General features: G+C 38.4%; 1 protein-coding gene across 3 annotated transcripts in view; it reads left to right on the top strand.

Moving 5' to 3' along the window:
* CCDC171 (coiled-coil domain containing 171) overlaps positions 1-24,453 on the top strand; it is a 293,932-nt gene that overhangs the window by 78,222 nt on the left and 191,257 nt on the right. For all 3 annotated transcript variants that reach the window (XM_087869628.1, XM_045780223.2, XM_045780224.2), the window contains one exon: positions 13,453-13,555. In XM_087869628.1, the coding sequence (XP_087725754.1) occupies positions 13,453-13,555 (103 nt within the window). The remainder of the gene's footprint in view (positions 1-13,452; positions 13,556-24,453) is intronic.

The following is a 24,453-nucleotide window of genomic DNA, read 5'->3' as shown; positions in this document are numbered from 1 at the left end:
ATTTCAAAAATCCCCTTTGTAGTCATTTTGTACCCGATCATTTTGTCTCCATTCCCCAATAATCCAGCTTTCACACCATCGCCACATTTGTCTTCCTGAGATATTGATCTGCTCTTGTCATCCTCACTTTATTAAAAAGCCATCAACGTCTCCTTGTTGTTTTCAGAATGAAGTTCAGCTTCTTGCCATATAATCTAAGGCCTCTTTCTCTGTGTCTCCATGTTAACTCTTCCGGCTTCTGTGTCCACTGCCCTCTAACTCTCTTGCTTCAGCCCCTTAGGGTGCTCTTGGCTTCCTAAACACATTGTATATTTTCATATCTTCTTGCTTTCGTTCAGGCTGTTCATTTTTTTTGACCTTCATGGGCTGAACTGCTCCTTTTCTTTTGTTCCATTAGTAAACTCCTATGTATCCTGTAACGCCCTGCTCTGACAGCTTGCAATCTGTGAAGCCTTCCATGATTCCCTCTTTCCCCACTCTCCCATCCTCCTAGTCAGAATTTTGCCTTTTCCCAACTATGTTTCTTTTTAAAAAAATTATTTAAATATTTTATTTATTTATTTGAGAGCAGAGAGAGAAAGAGAGAGCACAGTTGGGGGGGGAGGGGGCAGAGGGAGAGAGAGAAGCAGACATCCCACTGACCAGGGACCCCGACGTGGGGCTCAGTCCCAGGACCCTGAGATCATGACCTGAGCAGAAGGCAGACACTTAATTGATTGAGCCACCCAGTCGCCCCCCAAGTTTGTTTCTTTCATACTTAGTTTAGCATTTTCATCATAGTTTAGCATAACACTCACCCAAATCTAACATGCATCATCTGTCCCAAGAGATTGTGAGTGCATTGAGGTTAATGTAATTCATCTGACATATGAAGACTCCACTATGGTGCTTGCCTCCGCAGACGTTCGTTGACTCATGTGTTTGGTTGATGCAGCACACTGCTATTCTGCAGTTGGCTGGGAATCTCAAGAGGGAGGGCATAACATCTACAGTAATACCTGGTGTCTTCTTTGTCTTGTCCCCACATAAATCCCTTCTGCAGAGACTTGGCTACTTCACTTTCAACTCTTAGTGATACCAGTTATTGAAGAAAACGAATATTTTTTTTTTCCTTGTCAAAAAAGATGGAGTCTCTGGATTATATTAAGAAGTGGTGGCCAAATCAATGCTGCCCAGATGGAAAGATTGTGATGAGATAAAACTTAAATTCTATCACTTTCAAATGATCTAATTTTATATGTGGTCTTCATTCAACCCAGGATATTCAATGCGTTCTGATTCAGGAACTGATATTATTGTTTGCTCCTTGGTTGCATTTGTAGTTTGAATACTTTAGATGTGGAGTTTTAGGAAGTTTAGGGCTCTCTGGGTAGCATACTCTACTGCCTGTTTACTCTTACATGCTACCCTAAATTTCATGGGTTGTTCCACCCCTTGACTCCTGGCTCAGGAGGTGAATCAGTGGTGGAGAAAAACATGGCAGAGCCATTGAGCTGATTTGGTCTTCTTGCTATAGACCCTGTATTCAGCAGTTTGGAAAGTTAGCCAGAGTTAAAACCAAGAATGTGACACGGGAGACAGTCATCAATATAAGTTGCATGGATTATCCTAATTTGGTCTTCTAGCATTCCAGTGACTAGATACAAATAAAAGAAGACTGGCTCAATTCACCGTGGAGGGTACTGGTGCTTGGTGATGAAAAAATTTCACATGGTGCTAATGGGTTTTTCTTTTTCAACTTTTACGATTTGGCACATTGGTCTGAAATAAGGCAGGTTGCAGCTCATGGGCAACCTTTGTTTGCTTGTTTGGGCCTCATCCTATGAAGCACTATTGTTCCAATCATAGCACGGAAGATTGATGACTAATTGTTTCTGCAAAGCTTGATGGATTACTAGACGTTGTCACAGATCCATGAATAATAGTTCCTTCTTGAAGAGCTAATGATTCAGGTTGTACCTAAGTGATCTACAGTTTATATGCTTCAACCTAACTGTACTTCCCTCTCTATTTTTCATCTCTCTTAAACCCATAGCTTTATGCCTTATTTCTTCCATCTTTCTATTTCTTTTGCTCCTCTCTTTTTTCCCCCTTCCCAATAATGAGCTTTCTAACTTGTTCTGTTTTCTGATTAGAACTGTTGTTCTCTATCACTTTACCTGGCCATAATATGAAATTTAAGAGTTATTTAATGAAATTTTATTTCATGAAAATACTATTACTTTACGAGTAACTACAGTGTTTTTCCTTTTTATAAAAATTCATCTAGCACTTTTCCTAAATATATTTTTCTTGTACATATTCCTTTATTGTTTTCTTTTCTAATAGATTAGTGGATTTTGGGGTGGGGGCAAAGTGTTTGAAAATTTTTCTTGGAAGAGATATCTGTCAAATTAAAAATTTTAAACCATAAAAGAATTTTTCTAGTTTTGCATCCTCAAACCTGGCTATTATTATCTTTGCTTTGAATGCATGATTGGTTTTGACTGAAGAGAAACAGGAGGATTTTACCTTTTGCTTTTGGAAATGAAACTTTGTTTTAATGACATCTCACGATCCCATGTACCTCAGTGTGTCTTTCCTACACTTATCTTTCTTTTGAACATAATAGTTTCAGTATTTTATAGAATATAGATGGGAAGCATTAATTACCTACAGGTAATTTTTCTCTCCCTTTGAGGTAACAGCTTGTTTTCCAGTCTAGGTCATGTTCATGGTCATTATTCAAGTCTTAGTCTTTATTTTCTCTGTTGCATTGCAAGAGAAAATTAAAGCCACTTTCCTCTCTAGCTTTACTAGTGAGATCAAGGTGCTGTTAATAATATGCAAAGACTTCAGGAACTTTTGAGACTTAAAAATAATAATTGTATAACTTAGTATAATTAAGTATGTAACTAAGCTTTTTAGAGCTGGAGGGGGTCTTAGAGATTGTGTAGGTTAGGATACATGAAGTGTTAATAAACCAGTTGGACAGTGATAGCTCCCCTGTTTCAAGAGATGTGACACAAATATAGAAGATAATTTTGGAAAGGTCCAAACTGAGTATGTTGAGTCCTTTGTTGGTATTTAAGAAATATGAACCCAGACGACTTTATTTTTTATTTATTTTATTATTTTTTTAAAGATTTTATTTATTTATTTGAGAGATAGAGAGAGAGAGAAAGGGAGGAAGAGAGCACAAGCAGTGGGGTGGAGCAGAGGGAGAGGGAGAAACGGGGGCTCGATCCCAGGACCCTGAGATCATGACCTGAGCTGGAGGCACTTATTAGCCTACTGAGCCACCCAGATGGCCCCAGATGACTTTAATTTTACTTTTATATTAATGAAATTCCTCCTATTCAATGTATGGGTTTGAAAGATATGATTGGTAAATGAATGGCATATTGTTATTGTACTTAATGCCATAGAATTAATAGAATTTAAATATAGGACATCTAAAGATTTAACAAAATTAGTTTTGTGTTCTGTGTTATACAGTATTGAATTTGACTTTAAAAAGTTTTGATTAAAATTGAACTATTAATTTCACAATCTATGAATTTAATGATTTAATCAACTACTAAATAAAACTGACTTTCTAATTTAAGTTTCTTAGTGATTATGCTTATTAAAGTCCATCAGAAGCTCAACATATCGATACAGGTGGGTCTTTTAGTCATTACTGTGAGTATTTATATTTGCTTCTCTCGAAGCAGGGGAGCTATCATTTTAAAATTGGTATTATTAGGATTTGCTTTGTGCTTTCTACAATTAAATTTTTTTAAGTCCATCATTTCTTGAGATTTGTTTTTCTGCCACTCAGTAATATTTAGTTACAGCTCTAGGAGAGACCATATATTGAAAAGGGAATTCTAGCTCTCATGAGGTTTTGTTCAAAGAATATTTTATTCTCTAAAGAACTTGTGATTGAAAATGGTCAAGTGTATGTTTTTTCCCTATACTTTGGGGGCTTAACTGATTATATAATACAATGATTGCTAGCATTAGATAGGATTTTGGAAAGCACTTTGATTGCTATGCTTTGTGGTAAAGTTAATGTTTCTTGATAAGATTTTTGCTTCAAATGATCTGTTAGGTTTGCTTTAGAGTGACATGTGTCTGATTTTGCAGGAGGTATTCAAAACTAATGGGCTAATAAACATTCTATTCTGATTTTTTACTAAAAAATAGTTGATTCTTCCAGAATAGGAGTGATATTTGTATATGAACATTGCTTTTGCTAATATAAAAATAACTTTATATCTTTTTAGTGGCCCTTAAAAATTTAATATTATAAAATAGTACTCACTGAATGTGTATATGTGTATCTGTGTGTTTAAATGTTCATTATTTGGCTGGCTTTCTAAATTTATAATGTGGGCATAAAGCTTTTTTAGTAATCTTTTTGAAATTTATTTTTTCCCCTTTTTTGAAATTTATTCTTACATAAATTATTAAATCTTGAATATTCTATCTCATCTTTGACCTGGAAAAAAAGAAAATGTGTGTGTGTGTGTGTGTGTGTGTGTGTGTGTGTGTGTGAGAGAGAGAGAGAGAGAGAGAGAGAAAGACAGAGAGAGAGAAAGAGAAAGATCTGTCAAGGTCCATATTCAGATTGGAGAGTAGCATCTGTAGAAAAATAAACTAGTTGTAAAGCCACATAAGGGAGGATGGCATCTTATGATATAAGCAATTGGGGCCGCAGAATACTCAGATGCATGGAAGGAGCATAGGCAAGCAAAGCAAGGAGGGAAAGAAATAGTAAACGTCCATGAAGAAGTAAGAGGTACTAGTTGTCATTAATCTGATTGAGGGAAAGCTGCAGATAGGGATGACTATGAAAGCTGACCGGATCAAATTCAGTTCAGCTGAGCAGATTCCTTGTGTCCTACAAATGCACTGGGTATATAATGGTTTTTAGGTGGACGATATGATGAAAAGGTGAGACAAAGTATGTGATGCTGATTATAGGTTCTGATGCTCCCCCGTTTTTACTCAGAATTCCTTCATAATGGCTTAAAATATATTTGAATCAAAGATTTTAAAGCTTACTTGAGTTAAAAAATGTTCAGATATTATAAGGATTATGTATCACTGCTACAAAAGTTCAACCCATTTAACAAGTGCAAATTTCATTTAAAAAACTTAGTGATTAAATAAAAGTATTTATTTTTTACTTTACTTATTTGTTTTTCCTACTATTTTTAACCTTATTAACAGTGTCCCTTCACTACTTTACTGTTATTTAGGGCTTGAGTCAACTTTTTCCACTGCAGATCAGCAGCGCCCATTTGCCAATTTCTAGATAGGAATATTTGTGTATTCTTTTTATATGTTTCTTCAAGAGCTGGCATTAGAAAATTTTATTTACATGCATATCCATTTGTGATATTCATGCACGATTAGGAAAAAGTGAGGGATGTGTCTTTGTAGGGTCAAAGAAAGATATGAAAGAAACCAAGAGAATGACACATTAGATTAAGCCAGAAATTCATTCATGTTAGCAGTGCGTGAGATAGAGTATACCAGGGTGTAAATATAATGTAGGTCTTTGTCATCTCATTGTGCTTTCTGGTTAAAGGTATTTTATAAACAACCTTGACTCCTCTTCAAAAATATATTAAGGTCTGTCAGTCACACGTTTTTCTGAACTTTCTTCGAATTTTTAAATATTTTTCATCCCCTGTCTACACTGTTTGTAGATTCATTACATCTGAAGTAGTCCTTAGTTCATGGTGAGTAATCAATAAATGTTCATCTAAACATCATCTGGTTACCCAACATAGCATTAAGAAACTTTTATTTCTAGGATAACACACTCTGTGTGTGGATTATGTCCAAGGCAAATAGAAGTGGGTCCTTTTATCCTGCAGGTTTTTTTTTGAAAGATTTATTTATTTATTTTTATTTGAAAGAGAGAGAGAGGACAAGTGGGGGAGGGGCAGAGAGAGAGAGAGAGAGAACGAATCTCTAGCAGACTCCCCGCTGAGCGCAGAGCCCAGTGCGGGGCTCCCAGGGCTCCACCCTAGGGCCCTGAGATCATGACCTGAGCTGAATTCAAAAGTTGGTTGCTTAACCAACTGAGCCCAGCCAGGTGCCCCTTATCCTATAGTTTTGCCTTTTAAACTTCTGTGGATGTTTAGAATTATAGAATTTCTTAAATCAACAATGTAACATTTAACCTAAACCTACTCTCTATGTCAGATGATAAAACATGTTAACCAAAAATTAGAAACTTAGTATTTGTTCTTGCTTGGCGCTTTCTTTTCAACACAACAGTTTGTTTACTTAGCAGATAAATTCTGTTTTCATTCTAGAATTTTTTTGTGCATCAAAGAGCTATTAAGAGAACTAACAGCTTTGGGAATAAAATTTAAATATAAGTGCAATCCACATTTCAGAAAAGCCCAAACACTTCTGCTATATGAATGAAGAATGAAAGCTTCATTTATAAAACCAAAATGATTTATTGGGAAGGAAAATTGTCAACTCTAAAACAATGACATACTGTATGGTGACTAACATAACAAAATAAAAATTATAAAAAAAAATAAACATGATTTCCCTGAAAAAATTAAAAAAAATAAAACAATGACAGTTTTTCTTATCAGTAGTTGGTTCATAAACCTAGTTATTAAATCTAAGTCAAATCTGTATTAAAAGACTATTAGCCAGATATCTTTGTAGAAGATTATACTACTACTAATTGTGAATATAATAGCAACTTTTTGGTGCAGTTAATCCTTTTTAAGCCTTGTCATTCAAACCTCTTCTTTATTTTTGAAAAATTTTACATTGGTTAGTTTTTCCTGGCTAATTTGACATGAAATTTCGTTTTAAAAAAATCTTTTTTTTTTTTTAAGATTTTATTTATTTATTCGACAGATAGAGACAGCCAGCGAGAGAGGGAACACAAGCAGGGGGAGTGGGAGATGAAGAAGCAGGCTCCCAGCGGAGGAGCCTGATGTGGGGCTCGATCCCAGAACGCCGGGATCACGCCCTGAGCCGAAGGCAGACGCTTAACCGCTGTGCCACCCAGGCGCCCCTGAAATTTGGTTTTAAACTGTAATGGTGTTGAAATTGTAAATCATCTTTAGTCAGGATTGGGCCCTATACTTGAGAAAAGAATTATTGTTGACTAGGAATTTAACTGAATCCTTTTATTAAGCTCACTCCAAGTATGTAATTTGTCTGGCCTTTTACATTTATATTGCTGTGCGTTTTTAATCCCTTGATTTTGATGAAGACTTAGCCTCAGTCGGCATATATTTTGGAGACAGATTGATCTGAATTTCAGTCCCAGCCCTATCTCATAATAGTTGTGTGACCTTTAGTGATATTATCCTTTTGAATCTATTTGCTCATTTGTCCTAGTAATCTTACCTGTGCAGGATTTTTGAGGAGAATTAAAGATAGTATATATATTGAAGTAACAGAGGGGCATTTGTGTGTGTGTGTGTGTGTGTGTGTTTTCATGGAACTTGTGATTATGATGCTGGCATTCTTTTGGAGATATAATTATATGATAATACTAGAAAAATACTGAAGAAGACCCAGGAGACTAAACCTTTAGGATATTAAAACATATTGTAGGGAAGAACCCCTGGAATGATGGTATAAGGAGCTTGGTGAATTCTCTACCTTGGAAAACAATAATTTCACTGATGAAAAATTAAAAAATTAAAAATTAAAAAATAACAACAATCATATAAACTCCGAAAATTGTCTTAAGGGCAAAGAAGAAACTGTCATTTAAGAAAATCTAATCATTAAAATTAAAAGCCTTGGTCCTTTAAAGGAGAGCATCAGAAAAATAAAAAGACAACTCACAGAATGAGAGAAAATATTTGCACATCATGTATCTGATAAAGGAATTTTATCCAAGATATATAAAGACTTCTTATAATTTAATAATTAAAAAATCCACTTGAAAAATGGACAAAGGATCTGAACAGAGATTTCTCCAAATGTGTAAGTGGCCAATAAACACATTAAAAGATGCTTAGTATCATCAGTCATCAGAAAAATACAAGTCAAAACCATAATGAGCTATACTCAAAAAAATTAAAAAACATAATGACATGTCATGTCACACATACTTGGATGATTATAATTTATTATTTATTTATTTATTTATTTATTTATTTATTTATTTATTTATTTATTTAAAAAGATTTTATTTATTTATTTGACAGAGATAGAGACAGCCAGCGAGAGAGGGAACACAAGCAGGGGGAGTGGGAGAGGAAGAAGCAGGCTCATAGCAGAAGAGCCTGATGTGGGGCTCGATCCCATAATGCCGGGATCACGCCCTGAGCTGAAGGCAGACGCTTAACCACTGTGCCACGCAGGCGCCCCGAATGATTATAATTTAAAAACATAATAACAATTTGTTAGTAAGGATGTGAGAAAATTGGAATTCTCATACACTATGCTTGAGAATGTATAATACTGCCCCCTCACATTGGAAAACAGTTTGGAAATTTCTCAACGGAATACTATTCAGGCATAAAGAGAAAGGGAGTATTAATCAATGGTTCAATATAGATGAACCTTGAAAATATCAAGCTAAGTGAAAGAAGGCAGGCACAAAAAGCCACATGGTGTGTGATTCCATTTATATGAAATGCCCAGAGAAGGCAAATCTGGAGAGATAGAAAGTACATTAGGGTTGCCGAGGGCTGGAGGGACTGAGGGAATATAGGGAGTGACTGCTGATGGGTGTGGGGTTTCTTGCTGGTGTGATGAAAGTGTTCCAAAATTGGTTGTGATGTTGGTTGTACAACTCGAATTTACTAAAAACCACTGAATTGTGTATTTTAAATGGTTGAATTATATGGTATATAAATTATATCTCAAGCTATTAAAAAGAAGAAAACTGACTAATTTTCAGCAAGAGCTGTGAGAATCTTTGGCATTTCAGTGATGGTCTGTTCCGTAATCTCCTTTCTGCCCTGCTCCCTGTTACAGAAGCTGTACCCTGGGTGGCTGTAGCCAAGAAGATGGGCACTTCCCTTCTTCTTGGCTCTTAGGCTGGGCCTATGTTTTCTTCCTGGGTGAGGAAAACTGCTGGGAATATCTCATCCCTCAGAGCCCTGTGTTGCGGCAATTCTATTCCAGGCAGGCATGGGTGAGAGGACCAGATCGCTCGTTCTGCACCTAGACCTCACTTGTAATGCAGAAGCTCTACCTCAGTCTTGGCAGGCCAAGAAAATTGGGGCCAACTGCTCCTGCCCCAGAAGACCAGGGATTGCAACCCCTCAATGGCCACTTAGAGAGCAGAATTGTTGCTGTGGAAAAAGTGGGTCTCTACCCCCAAATCCAGTGCAGTGGCATATGGGTTCTGCCCAGGAGGAAAGGCAGGCTGCCTTTGCAGGGAAAGAGTCTCCTCTGCTTGAGGAGACTGAGCTTACTTGGACTAGAGAGTGGAGAACTCCACATTCAAGGACATTGTGGAAAACAAGACAAATCTTGGTGGAGAGCAATTAAGAGGAACATAGTACCTCTATGATACAATAAAATAACCCAGCAGCCAGAAGTTTAAAGGAGAGAACTAGAGAAAGAGACAGCCAAGAGGAGCCCTCACGGGCTCACAGTTGAGCAGGGGGTTGGGAAGGCCATGTGCATGGTAGGCTGCATCCATTCAGGAGCAATCAAAGTGGGATGTGGGGCAGACCTGAAAGCGTGCGTCTACATGAACAGAGTGGAAGCCTCACTGGCACAAGGACCTTAAACACAACCAAAGACTGACTGAACCTTAAATATCTTACCACAGTCCTCCCTGACAGTCTCTCAGACTGTGTGCATGCCCATGGACCTGCCCTCTCCAGTATTAACATAAAGTGAGGTGTGGAACTGGGAACAAAACTAAATATTATAATAAAAGATGGACTTGTGGCTCTTAGGAAATTACAAGGGTTTTAGGAGCTATGTGCCAGGAACCACGGACGAAGACCAGATCTATATTTCTTACTATAAATCAAAATATCACAGAATGCCAAATGAGTGTTTTAGAGATAAATTATCCCAGAATTTTCACATAACTGGAGATACATAAGAGGAAATAATATAGCTAAGTCCCTGCCATATTGCTTGTATTAAACAAATAATTTATATTATTTGTTTATATTACATTAAACAAATTCTAGATTGATCAAAGAACCATAAAAAAAAAAGATGTAAAAGCACTGGAAGAAAAAGGGAATTAAGTATTTTATAAAATTGGAGTAAAGAAAGTCTGACGCAAAACCTAGAAGTCCCAAAGCAAATTATTGTTTAATTTGATCACTTAAAAAAATGCAATTTTGCTTTTACAAATATAATTAGAAGGTGAGTGACAAATTGACAATAATGACTTGTAACATGTATGACAAAGGGCTTGTTTCCATAATTTTTAGAAAGGACTATTATAAATCACTGGTGAATACAGACAACGTGGTATAAAAATGGGCTGGTGATGTGAAAAGGCATTCACAGGAAGAGAGGTACATGTGGCTAGTCAACATATAATAACTTAGATTAAGTTTATAACTTAATAACTAAGATTAAGGATCTTTAGTTAAAATTAAAGAAATGCACATTAAAATAAGTTGATAATGCTTACCGTTGGGAAGATATTGAGAAATAGGCACTTTTACTGAATGTGGTAGTATACACTGGGAGGACTCTTTGGAGAGCAATTTGGTAACAATTGTCTGAAAATCAGTATACATACCCTTTTACCCATCAAATCTGTCTCTAGCATTTTATTGAGTAGGTATACTTGCCATGTCTATGTAGAGATATACGAGCACATATACAAGGATATTTATTGTACTACTATCACTAATAGCATAAAAATGCTGTGAATTTTAGCAGTAGTGGACTGGTTAAATTAATTAATGGTACATCTAAACAATGGAGTACTATGAAACCAAAAAAATGTGATGTGGAGAGACGTCAAAGACAGAATAAGAATGGAAAAGTAAATTATCTAGCAGCATGTATACTATGACCCTATGTGAATTCAAAATTATACGTATGTACTATATATTTTATATAAAAACTGTGAATTAACTATTGCTTTTGATACTTGGTATTGGCTAGGTGCTGGGAATACACTGATGAGGACAAAAACCCCACCCTATTTCCCCTCATGGAGCTTAAATTATAGGAGATGAACACTAATAAAAGACCGATTCAAATACATGTAGAATCCTGATTGTGATAATTGCTGCGAAGAATCTAATAGAATTGATATTGTCAGGGAGGTGAAGTGGATAGCTTTTCTGAAAATGTGATCGTACAACAGACATCTAAAGAAAGCATTATTAGTTTTATATATTGTGTATATATATATATATACACACACACATATATACACACACGTATGTATTTATATATATATATATATGTATGTATTATCTCTTCTTCCATTTCTTCTGGATCTATAAGTACTCTTTCACTAGTGCTTCCACCTCATCAGCTTTTAAAGATTTTTATTTATTTATTTATTTATTTATTTATTTATTTATTTATTTATTTGACAGAGAGAGACAGAGTGAGAGAGAGAGGGACCACAAGCAAGGGGAGTGGTAGGGAGAGGGAGAAGCAGGCACCTCGCCAAGCGGGGAGCCTGACTGGGGACTTGATCCCAGGATCCCAGGATCATGACCTGAGCCAAAGGCAGATGCTTGACCAACTGAGCCACCCAGGTGCCCCCACCTTATCAGCTTTTAAAATAGGCTTAAGTTTCTCATGTACTGAAAAAAACAAAACCGAACTTTCTTCAACCTCACTGTTTTTTCCAATTACTTCCCTTTATTTTTCTTCCCTTCTTACCAGGAAGGGGTTGTCTAAACTTCCTGTTTCCACTGATTTCTCTCTCACTCATTTAGGACAAAAAAATTCAGGCTTACTGCTTCTTCAGCCTATTCCAGTCTGAGTTATAACAGATTTCATCAAGGTCACCAACGACCTCTAAGTCCATTGAACCCTTCGTAGTCCTCATTTTGCTTGAATATTCTGTGACATTGGATGTAATTGACAACTCTGTCCTTAAAATGTTCTTGGTTTCCATGATACTATACTTTTCTGTTTTTCTTCCTCTTTTTTTAATCTGCTTTGCTGTTTTTTTCTTTTCTAGCTTTTTTTTCTTATTATATGTGGTTAGCCGCCATATAGTACATCATTAGTTTTTGACGTAGTATTCAGTGATTCATTAGTTGCGTTCTGGAGTTCCTTAAGGCCTTTCCAAGGCTCTTTTCCTTTCCTGCCAAACGCTCTCAAGGCAAGCCTCAGGTAGTATCTGTAGGCGATCCCAAACCCATTCCTGACTTCTCTTCCGAGCTTTGTACCATTATGTCCAGCTGCCTCCCATATTTTTCTATTTTATTTGTTCTTTGTTAAATCAAACATTTATTTAGGGCCTGTTATTTGCTGGGCATTGTGCTGGTACTGAGAGTGTCTTAAAGGTATTTCCAATGGAATGTGATTGAAACAGAATTCATGATTTGTACTCTCTGCCAAAAACAAGCAAGCAAGCAAATAAACAAAAACACCCAAAATAAGATCTTCTCTACCACCATTGTTCTCACTGTACGACTGAAATGTGCCAGTTCTTTTAGCCTAAAAGTTGGAATCACTCTTGACCGCTCCCTTTTATCTGAACATCTACTGAACCTCATCAATTCTATCCAATCTGATCCAATTAAATCTAATCCAGTTTAATCTGGTCAGTGTAGTCTAACCCAGTGCAGTGTCACCAAGGGCCTGGCCATCCCATCTTCTAAGTATTCTGCACCCCCCTCCCCCACCTCCTTTTCCTTTTCACAGCTGAGACCCTAGCCTACGCTACCATTACCTCTTGAGTCGACTGCTGTGGTTCCTTCTGCGTGGTCATACTGTATTCACTTTTGACCACCATCTGGTAATTTGCCACATGACTGCAACCTTGATCTTTTAGTGTTTCTAATTCCTCTTTGTCTCAGTTTTCTTATCCGTAAAATTGGGATAAGAATAGCCCTTCCCTCTTGGATTGCTGTGAGGATAAAAAGGATTATTAAATATAAAATAGTTCCAGGCACTAAGGCCTCAGTAAATTGTTATTGAGGCCTTATACGGAGTTACATTAAAAAAAGGTATGGGGGCGCCTGGGTAGCGCAGTCGTTAAGCGTCTGCCTTTGGCTCAGGGCGTGATCCTGGCGTTCCGGGATCGAGTCCCACATCGGGCTCCTCCGCTGGGAGCCTGCTTCTTCCTCTCCCACTCCCCTGCTGCGTTCTCTCTCGCTGGCTGTCTCTCTGTCACATAAATAAATAAAATCTTTAAGAAAAAAAAAAAAGGTATGATTAAGACAGAAAAAGTGTTATTAATAATATATTTGAATGGAGTAATTATTAGCTTGTTTATACTTCATAGTGCTATATATTTCACACAAATCTGCAGCTCTTATAATACGTGCCTTTATTATGTGTAATTGTTTTCTTGATTAAAAGGCTAAGAAGCACCAGGCCTTTCTAGTAGAGACATGTGAAAATAACGTGAAAGAATTGGAATCGATCTTGGACAGCTTTACTGTGTCGGGCCAGTGGACATCAGGTTAGTTGAAGGTATAAAATGACAGATGCATCTGTCAATGTTCCAAAGTCACTACATTTTGGGAATTCTGCAGATGCCTCTTACAGTCCCTCATCTCAACATGTTTCGATTTGATGACATGATAAGAGCAGTTCTCACAGCAGTCAGTTGGCCTAGCTGGCTGAGAAAGGGTGACGGAATGTGGACCTGCTGTTGTCCTCCCAGAACTTGATTTACAAGTGTTGGGGTCTGTATGATTGGACAGACAAGGGCTCACTTGCTGTGTTCTGAATCCAACTGAGAAAAAAGTCCTTACAGTATACCTGCAAGGGGAACAGATGTTTCCATCAAACTGAGCCAAATTCTGAGGCAACCTTCAGCAACTTAAAGGTCATGCATTCAAAAGGTTATGTAGGACACAGCCTGTAACACAGTGCATATGCTAAGCTGGTTTTCTCCTTCACTTCCTACTACCATACATATACTCTCCAGAGAAGAGTGCTTAGGTGGAACGTTTTGGTTTTAGTATTAGCACGGTTAAATAAGATAAAGAACTATAACAATTGTGTATTAGGTAGGCGTATTTTGGGAGCTAGCAGAAGCACTAGCTGGTTAATGAATGCTGTCCATGATTTCTACTTCCTTAATTTTTTTGTGTATATGCCATTATGTGTGTAATAGTAGCTTTGACCTAAATACTCTTACTTCTCCACATCAATTTTCTTTTGCTATACCATCAGCCTCGAATTATTTAGTTCTTTTCTGACTCAGGTGTGTTCTTCAGAAGGCATGTAAAATTAAATTCATTACACTTAAAATTGAGCTCCTGGATGCTGTGTTTTTAAAGGAATCAAACAGATATTTGGCAAATGAGTTCTTTAGGAACTCGTAAGTTATAGAAAGTATGTTGTGGTTGAAAAAGCAGAAGGATGTGATCAAGGCCTATTATTACTTTATGGATCTGCAGATTTATGCTGGTGAACTGTTAGAAATTTAGTGTGTTTTGCTATTATCTGTTTTTTTGGGGTCTGTTTTTATCCTTCATGCTTGTTTAACAGTCATTTCATGAAATGAACTTGTAACTTTTCTTAAAATTTAAACTTTTCCCCAAAGCATTGATGTTTCGTGGTTACTGTGAAAAAATCAAGGTATAGAAAAGTGACATAAAAACTATAGATATCCAGTGTTCAATTATATTTGCTAAAGCTTTGGAGGATAAAATTTTCTTTTGCAACGGTACTGTTTTATTATTGAGATGTGTTGTTGCTTAATGATATTGGGAGCTTTAAAAAATTGTTAAATTATTATCATAGTATATCTTATACTTCAGTGTTATTTTAAATATTTCTTCAGAGTTGGATTAAAAAAACTAAAAATAATGCCATATCTCTTTTGAATTTTAAAATGAAATAGGGGATAACAAAGAAACGCACAAGCTATTGCTAAGCCTATAGAAGAAGACGATTAAAGTTTTTCTTCTTCTTTTCATCTTTTAGTAACCACACTTTTTTTTTTTTTAAGATTTATTTATTTATTTATTTGACAGAGACAGACAGCCAGCGAGAGAGGGAACACAAGCAGGGGGAGTGGGAGAGGAAGAAGCAGGCTCATAGCGGAAGAGCCTGATGTGGGGCTCGATCCCAGAACGCCGGGATCACGCCCTGAGCCGAAGGCAGACGCTTAACGACTGCGCCACCCAGGTGCCCCAGTATCCACACTTTTTAAACTCCTTGTTTCCCATATATAGGCACAGCCTATATATAATAGAGAAAGTGTTTCTGGAAAAGGGACTGTATGGTGAATTAGTGATTTTTGTATTGCTGTGGCGTGGTTTTTGTTTCCATATGGGGCCGGTTATTCACTCTTTCACCCACCAAGAACCATTCTCCTCTGATCTGTTAAATGGAAGCCCAGGGCCCAAGTGAAATCAGGTCCTAAGCAGGTAAGCGTGTCAGCCAGCATGCCAGCAGGAAAAGATGGCACTCTCTGAAGACTTTGTCAGAAGAAAACTTTATGAAGATATTTATGGAAATGTGGACAGGATAAGACAACCAATAAGATAGGATAAGACAGGGGCTCCTGGGTGGCTCAGTTGGTTAAGCATCCGACTCTTCGTTTCAGCTCAGGTCATGATCTCATAGGTCAAGGGATCGAGCCCCGAGTGGGGCTCTGTGCTCAGTGGGGAGTCGGCTTGAGATTCTCTCCCTCTGCCCCTCCCCCCACTCCTGTGCACTCTCTCCTTCACAAATAAATAAATCTTGGAAAAAAAGAAAGATAGGATATGACAGCAAGAACAAGCCAGAGTGGAAAACCAGTACCGTGCCTAAGCCTAAAGGGTTCAGTGGAGGGCACATTGTCACCATAGTCCAGCACAAGCCACAGCTGTGGAAGAGGACCTGCCTGACGGGGCTATAGCTGCTAAACATTGAGGAATGCACTGGAGCAGAGGGAACAGAGGAAATAAATACCCTGACATTCTTTTCTTTCCTTTTTTTCTTTCCTCCTCCACCCTCTTAATCTCCTGCAGGTGCACTCACTGTCCAAATGCAGCCAGAAGCCAGAGGGCAGAGGAGCCCAGATCATGCAGTCTATAGAGGTCAGCCTTTACAAGGCAAAAAATGTTTTAAAATAATTTAACAAAGCCTGTCACTTCTGGAACTATCTTGATGAAATTCTCTTCTGATGAACTCTTCAGAGTGTGCTATCTCTTCCTGCTGGCATCCGGGCTGATACACTTACCTGCTTAGGACCCGGTTTCCCTCTGGCCCTGGGCTTCCACGAAACAGCGCTGTCAAACTCTGATGGACTCTCTTTCTGCTTACACTGGTTCAGGTTGGGGTTTTATTACTTCATGGAGGGCTATAAATAATAAGCTTTATTGCTTAATATTTTATGGAAGATCCGGCACAATTAAGATTGTCTTCGTGGCTTCACCTCCACGAAGATGAACAAATATTTTGTTCCTCACAAAGTAATGTAAGAACTTATCCTAGGCTAACTTACCTTGTGTGTCTGTGTGATATAAACATGTATATATCTCACGGTATATATGTTTTTGAGAAAAAGTCTATTTCGAATAGAAACAGAGTGTTACTATGTGATGATAGGGCAGGCTTAGAATTTGTTACAACATTAATTCAGTTACCTCCAGAAAGCTCTTCCAGAGATGCTCTGCCCTGCAGTATGGCCAATAGGCAATAGTGCTTTACTTTCTTTTATTACCTCTTGGTACCTTTCCGTTCAATATATACTCTGCATCTACCCCCCCAATTCAGGAAAAGCAATCCGTGGTAGAAATTTCGATGGTTACAATTTTGTTTTGTTTTGTTTTTACTTGCTTGCATTTTAAAATGGGATGAATGAAAATTCTTTTCTTGGGTGAATTTTAGTCCCGAGTTGCCATAGCTGCAAGCTGTTCTCTTCCCCATCTTCTTCAGCCTCGGTAGTGCTCTACGTTCAGTGTTTCTGAAGCAACAGTAATCCATCCACTTATCTTGGTGTAGCAGATGAGGCAAAGTTTCAATGAGTGTCAGACCTTCAGGAATTTATTTACTTAGAGGATTCACGGTGATTTTCTCACCGGTGATCAGTGTGATAATTCACACCTTGTTTCCTAGTGCCTCCAACACTGCTCCCTCTGGCTGCCTGCTCTCTCCTTCCACCCTGCTCCCCCTGCAGTCTGTTTTCTCTGTAGCCACGAGAACGATCATTTGAAAACCCAAGTCAGAGCCTGTCATTCCTTTGCTTTCAATCTTCTTGGGCTCTGCATTTCACTAAGCGTAGAATGGCTTGCAAGACCCTTTGTGGTCGACCCCTATCCTTTATCACCCCTTTGACTTCCCCTGTACCTCCCTGTTTCGGCCCCTCTGGCCTCCTGGTGTTTCTTGAGCACATCAACCATGCTCTTGCCTTGGGGGCCTTTGTGCTGGCCATTCTGTCTACCTGGAAAGTTCTTTACTTAGGTGTGTCTGCATCTCTTTCTCTTTTTATTTATTTAAAAATTTTTTTAAAGGCTTTTATTTTTTTAAGTAATCTTTACCCCCAACGTGGGGCTTGAACTCACAACCCTGAGATCAGGAGTCACATGCTCTACTGACTGAGCCATCCAGATGCCCCTCTCTTGTCTTTGTAAATCTATGCTCAGATCTCACCCCCATGAAGCTTACCTGATTCTCATTCCCATGCCACTAGTCTCACTACCTCTTTCCCTTTTTCTGCTCTACTTCGTTTCTTCCCCATAGCACTTATTGCTGTCCCACACTTCTAACATACTACATGGGACATTTATTTTATCTGTGTTAGAATTCTCTGAGAAACAGAACCCATAGGACAGGTGTAGAAATGGCTCATGTGGTTATAGAGGCTGGGAAATCCCATGACCTGTTGTCTGCAGACTGAAGACCCAAGAAAGCCAGTGGTATAATTCAGTCTGAATCCAAAGGCCTGAGAACCTCAGGGCTCCTGGGGTCCAAAGGAGGAGATGGAAATCCCAGCTCAAGAAGAAAGAGAATTTGTCCTCCTTCTGCCTTTTTGTCTGTGGTGGGTGGGGGGGGTGGGTGGGTAGGGAGGCAATAGATTGGATTATGCCCGCCCACATTGGTGAGGGCAGATCTTCTACTGATTCAAGTGCTAATTTCTTTCAGAAACACCTTCACAGACACACCCAGAAATGTTTTGGCAGCTATCTGGGCATCCCTTAGCCTAGTCAAGTTGACACATAAAATTAATCCCCACAATATGTAGGCTCCATGAGGGCAAGGATCTTTGTCCCTTTATTTATTAATGTACTTTAAGCAGCTAGAACATTCCTGGGCATAAAGCAGTCACTCAGCAAATATTTGTAGAATATTAATGAATGAAAGTGTGAATGAATTAAGATCAGGTCAAAAGTCTATTTTGCATTTTAATTTTTGAGGTTGTAAAAGTAGTCATGGAGTCTCTTTCCAAATTATAGCAGCCTTTTGGGTAGCAATCCATATGAGTCATCAGGGAGATTGACCTTAAGTGGAAAAGATGTACAGTCTTACATGGGCCATAAAAATGCCACCTGGATTGCCTACAATCATTGGGCAAGATAGTCTCAATTTGCTTGAACAGGGACATTTATGTCCTATTTCTGCTTCCTCTTGAAATTGAAGCACTACAGCTGTTCATATCTCACTTCTTTTCTGGTGAAAATTCTTATAGTAGGGTGTGTATGGGGATAAATCCTTTCTCACTTTGAACCCATGTAGTCTTTCTGCCTCAAGTGTTTCTTCTAATACAGTTTCATCTCTGCCTGAGGATGTTAGCAAACATACAGAATGTAACTTTTCCTTCCTTAGGTTCATGAAAGAAAGTTTTTCTTGTGGCTCAGTCTTGGATCCTCCTCAGGGTGGTTGACTTTCGTGTTGAATGAGAGCCCTCCGACCTTCTTCAGCCTTTCCTTCCTTGAGGAAATCATTTGTAATACTCTAGAGGTATTCTTTTTCTTTCTACTGGAGAGGACCCTGGGAAATAATAGCAACAGCATTTGATGCCTTTAGGCGTTTATATATATCACCCAGGAATTGGGCAGTCTCAGGGACGGCTCTTAGGATAATCAGGACAACAAACTGGACTTTTCCTCTCCTCTCTCTTCCTTTACTTCTTTAATAAAGGGCTGTGGTCTAGATCTGGTATCTTCTTGAGAATTTTAATTGTTCTTGTGAACCTCATGGCTGGTACCTTTTTCCTGGAGATTCATGGTTCACTGAGAATTGAGGATGCTTATAAGAGTGGCACACAGGTCTCGGTGTCATTTGCCAAATTCTTCTCACTTCTCTCACCTCCCAATCCACTGAGGTTTAAGAACCAAAATTGGCCTACTTCATCATGCTCGTTGTTTCAGTTTGTAAAATCCAAGGGAGTGACTTCAGTAAGAGTGCTCAACATCCTCTAATGGGATCGTTAATTAATCACACACTTGTGAAGGCTAAGAAATCCAACACCTGCAGTTGGCAAGCTGGAGACCCAGGAGGGCTGATGGTATATTTCCTGTTTGATTCTGAAGTGTTGAGAACCAAGAGAGCTGCTGGTATAAGTTCCAGTTGCAGTCTGAGTCAAAAGGCAGGAGAAGACCAATGTCTCAGCTTGAAGACAATCAGGCAGAGAGAGAGAATTCCTTCTTGTTCGGCCTTTTATTTTATTCAGACCTCCAGTGGATTGGATGAGGCCCATCTGCTCTGGGGAGGGTAATCTACTTTCTCAGTCTCCTGATCCAAATGTCAGTCTCATCCAGAAACATCCTCATAGACACATCCAGAAATAATGTGTAACTGAATATCTGTGTCCCAGTCAAGTTTATGCATAAAACTGACCATCATATTCCCTCTCCCCCTTATTTTTAACCTGTGGTAACCACCATTCTACTTTCTGTTCGTATGAATTTGACTACTTGAGACACCTCATGGAGTAGAATCATATAGTATTGGTCTTTTTGTGATTGGCTTATTTCACCTTGCACAAGGACCTCAAGTTTCATCCGAGTTATAGCATGTGACAGGAATCCTTCCTTTTCGAGGCAGAATAATACTTGCATTTTGTTGATCCATTGAGGCACCTTTGGATCACTTCTACCTTTTGGCTATTGTGATTAGTCCTCCTATAAACATGGAAATAGCTCTTCAAGACCTTGCTTTCAATTCTTTTAGATATACACCCAGAAGTGAAATTAATGGTCTGTTAACTTTTTTTTTTTTTTAAAGATTTTATCTTTAAGTAATCTCTATAGCTAACATGGGGCTCGAACTCACAACCCCAAGATCAAGAGTCGCATGGTCCATGACTGAGGTGCCCCTGGTCTGTTAACTTTTATCACAGAAGATTAGTGAAATGAGCCCATTTCCATATTTTATTTGCTATAAGTTGAGTTCCCTGGTTAGAAGCAATGCTATGTGGAATATGTAATTGTGAATAAGATGTCTTACAAATTTACAGATGGTGATTTCAGCGGAAATACTATGGTCAGGGAAGGAAAATCTATATTCAGAGTTAGTGTCTACCTTAGTAAGAATGAAGCATTGCTCCTTCCGTGGTGGAAGTGACTTAATATAATCAACTTGCTGCCAGGCTCTAGAGATGGTGTCATATCATGGGTTCACTGTCTTTGCTATTGATAGATTTTGCATACAACAGGGGTTGTAATCCTATCACTCGTGGTGAATGGAAGTCCGTGTTGCTGAGCTCATGTATTCCCTACATCCTTGCCATCACGACCCTTCTGTTGTAAGGAAAACAAAGGTGGTAAGGACAAAGGCGGCTGGGAAGAGATGCTAGCTAGTAGCCACAGAATGCCTCATCATGTCCTCCTGATTATTAAGATCCTCTTCTACTAATTGGTCTGGGCACAGTGCCTATTTGGAGACGTCTGTCCGTATACTCTTGCCCATATCACCTTGTTACCAATTTTCCAGTTGTGTTCTTTTCGAGTCCCTGACCATTTTCATTAAACTGTTAGTTACTACCCGCGCTTTTGGTGTACTTTTTTACTTTTGGTCATTTCTCATTCCAGGCAAAATGACAGTCAGGTCCATCACTTGTTCTGACTACTGGCATGATTTTACTTCATAGCTGTCCTTCAGGGCCACCCTTGAGTGGGGTTGTAATGCTGCAACTGTCTGCTTTCACTTAGAGTCAGCATATACAGAACCGTCTATATACTGAACCATTTTTTTTCTCTCATTAGTCAATAGGTCATAGGAAACCTTCCATAGATTCAGGTTGTGGATTAAGAGGGGAGGCAATATATCAGGCACAGGGCCCATCCAAATCTGGACTGTGTGCTCAAGCAACTTAATTGTGCCTTCAGGATTTGCTTGAATCCAGTTTTGTATAGAGCACTTTTACTTGATGATAGAGTGCTGTTGTGCATGCCCAAATTTATGGATTGGTGGATCAGATAATAACAATTTTATGATGAGCAATTCAGGTCACATGGTAAATTGGTGGCCATGAATGTATTATCTGCTGAGGACCAGTAGCAAGTGTTAAGCTTGATTCTCAAAAGTTATCTGTAGAGGATGACTTGCGTTGTTCCAACCCCCTGAAAGTTTACACTATGATTCTATAAGGACCTGCCAAACTTGACCTGCGGGAGCTCGAGCTGTCAGAATGCTGTCTTCAGCTTGGTAGAGAGCTAAGTAGAACATGTGATGTCTTTTGGGATGGAACAGTGATCAAGATTTCTATAGACTAGATTCTGCCGGAGTTGATATAGCTCTGAGGTAAAGCTGTGAAGGTATATTGCTGGCCCTGACAGCTGAAGGAAACTGTTTTGGTAGTTTTTACTAAAAGGATGGAAGAAATAGCTTCATTCCAATCGCCGGGAAATGTTATTGACCTGCTCCCACAATGAAACCACATCTTCAACTGCAGCTGCAGTGGGAATCACATGTAACTATGCTTGTAGTAATTCACTGCCATTCCCTAAGATTCATCTGTATCCTGCACAAGCCAGATAGATGAGTTGAATGCTGATGTGGTTGGAATCACTACCCCTGTATCTTTTAAGTCCCTTCCCAGTGGCACTGATCTCTGCAATCTCTCCAGAAAGGTGGCATCACTTTTGACTTACTCTTTTGGTAGGTAAAAGTTCTAGTGACTTCCACTTGCTTTTTTCTATTTGGTTTTCCTCTGTAAATCTTCCACTTCATGGGTCAGGTAACCGATATGGATATGGTACCAGTCTCTGCATTTGTCTTTTCTTAGCTCTGCATTCCAAACCAGGGAAATAAGGTGGGTTCAGGTACCTACTGGTACCTACTGGGCCCACTGGTGATAGAAACTTAGCCAAAACTCAGTGAATCTCCTGACCTCTGTCAGCTCCAACCCTAACTAGTGAACCACAATAGCATGTTAGTCCTCTAGGCATTCGTGTCAGTTCAGCTCCAGTGTCCAGTTATCCCAGTGATTAACCCCTTTTCTCCAGTGCATAGTCACCTTGGTAAATGGTTGCATGTTTCTTTGAGGAAGATGAGGAGGAAGATTTACACTATGATCTGGCAGTATGTTAGGGTTTCCAGAGGGAACCCCTTCTCTTTATTTAAGAGACACTGGGTCTGTGAACTAGCTCAAGTCTGATAATTGATTGAGAGCCAGACTCTTTTCTGTGTTGATTTAAGTTCTACCTCTGGTAATTAGACCTAGAGCTTTTCTACTTATACATGTCGGAAAACGTTTAAGTAGAGTGCCTACCTATTTTAGTCCTATGAACACCATGATCAGTTAGCCAACACCAGCGATCTCTGCGGGTAAAACCATTTTGTTTGATTTCATTATGACAACCATGTACATTTTGTTCCCGGAAGTTAAGTGCTACCGCTTGGCCTTTGCAACCCAGATCCCATTGTCCTCACTGAATTCAGGGAGCCCAGCTTGATAGCTGTTATCTCTGGTACACAGAGCTTATCGAGCCACATAGAGCTAGCCCATCAAGGATGCTGGGGCTCCCCCCACCAATACATTTCTCAAACGTTGGTAAAGAAAGTGGTTTTTTTTGGATGTTCCCTGGAGACATAGGGCGTGGGTGAGCAAGACTTACATAAGAAATACTCTCCATATGTTAGAAAAGTTAGAAGCCATTTTCCTTAAAAACTCCAGAATGGGTACCTGTGTTTGCAAGGTAAGGAAAGTGTTTGTGTATGATCTCAGTGAGTAAAACAAATTAATGTACAGAATGTAGTCTCAGTTTGAAAAGCAGAGCTGCCAACAAAATGTTTATATTTAATGCTTTTGAAGTGAAAAAGGAATTTTCTTGGTCATCAATCTATTAAATGTTTAGATTTTCTTAGGTGAAGATAACACCCATTTGAATGTTATTTTCTGTATCTTGCTATGTGACTAAAAATCCACATTAAACAACGGGTTTTTTTTTTTCCCTATTCTGAGGTTGAATATGACTACTCATGTTCTATATGTATGTTCACATACATATATACACACATACATACACGTATGTATTCCTAAAAAAATCTCAGTCTTTCTTCTTCTGTTGTCTCCATTATTTCTTAATAATTCTCCCCTTTTGGAGTCTTGCAGGAGACTGAAGTAGATAAGAGAATGTTTGAGAAAGTTGAAGAGATAGACTTACCTTATTCATGGCAACTTACTGTTTCTACTTTGGAACTATAGGTTACTGAGGTAGTAACACCAGCTTGAGAAACAGTGGCTTATTTGGGTCATGTAAAAATATTTCATTTCTGAGCTTGTTTAAAAGAAAACATTTAAATCGAGGGCTTGGAACCATTTCTTCTATACCTTCTCTGCTGTGGGATACTCATTAAAAAAAAGATTTGCCTTTATGTAATAGTTTTAGGTAAATGTATACCTAAGAAACATAGAAATTGGGTGCTCTATATTAGGCTAGCAGTTTCTAATGTACCATGAGATCATGAAAGAAAGACAAGAGATTGATTAGTCCCAAACAGGTTAGAAAATTCATTCTTCCCCCCAAAACCTTCTCCGGTCAGAAGCACTGCCAGTTGAGGTTGGCCTTTTTAGCCAAATAATTATACCACAACCTGAGTGGAGTTGTTAATCAGAATCAGATTCAGGTAATTCGCTTCAAATCACAAAAGATAATAATGTTTAAATTGTCTGAAAAATAAAATCAGGTGATACATACCAGAAAAGAAGACTATCGCTATAAATAATAAAACATTCACTGGTTGTGATATGGATACACACACATATATTTTTATATTTAATGTAAGTGTTATGATGTCTAGTAGAAATGTAAAATAAAATGTGATAATTATCAAAAACAAAAAAAGATTTTCCAAGGCATATCCAAAGTTAAAATGTACTTAATATTAAAAGTGAGCTAGAGAGAGTGAAACAGGTAATGGTGATGGGAAAGTATAGGCTGGCCTCCAAGTACCAAGACTTACATGTGTAGAGAA

Source organism: Ursus americanus, chromosome 18 (genome assembly GCF_024610735.1).
Source record: "Ursus americanus isolate L20-20 chromosome 18, mUrsAme1.1.p, whole genome shotgun sequence".
Lineage (NCBI taxonomy): Eukaryota > Metazoa > Chordata > Mammalia > Carnivora > Ursidae > Ursus > Ursus americanus.
This window is presented reverse-complemented; position numbering and strand designations above follow the sequence as displayed.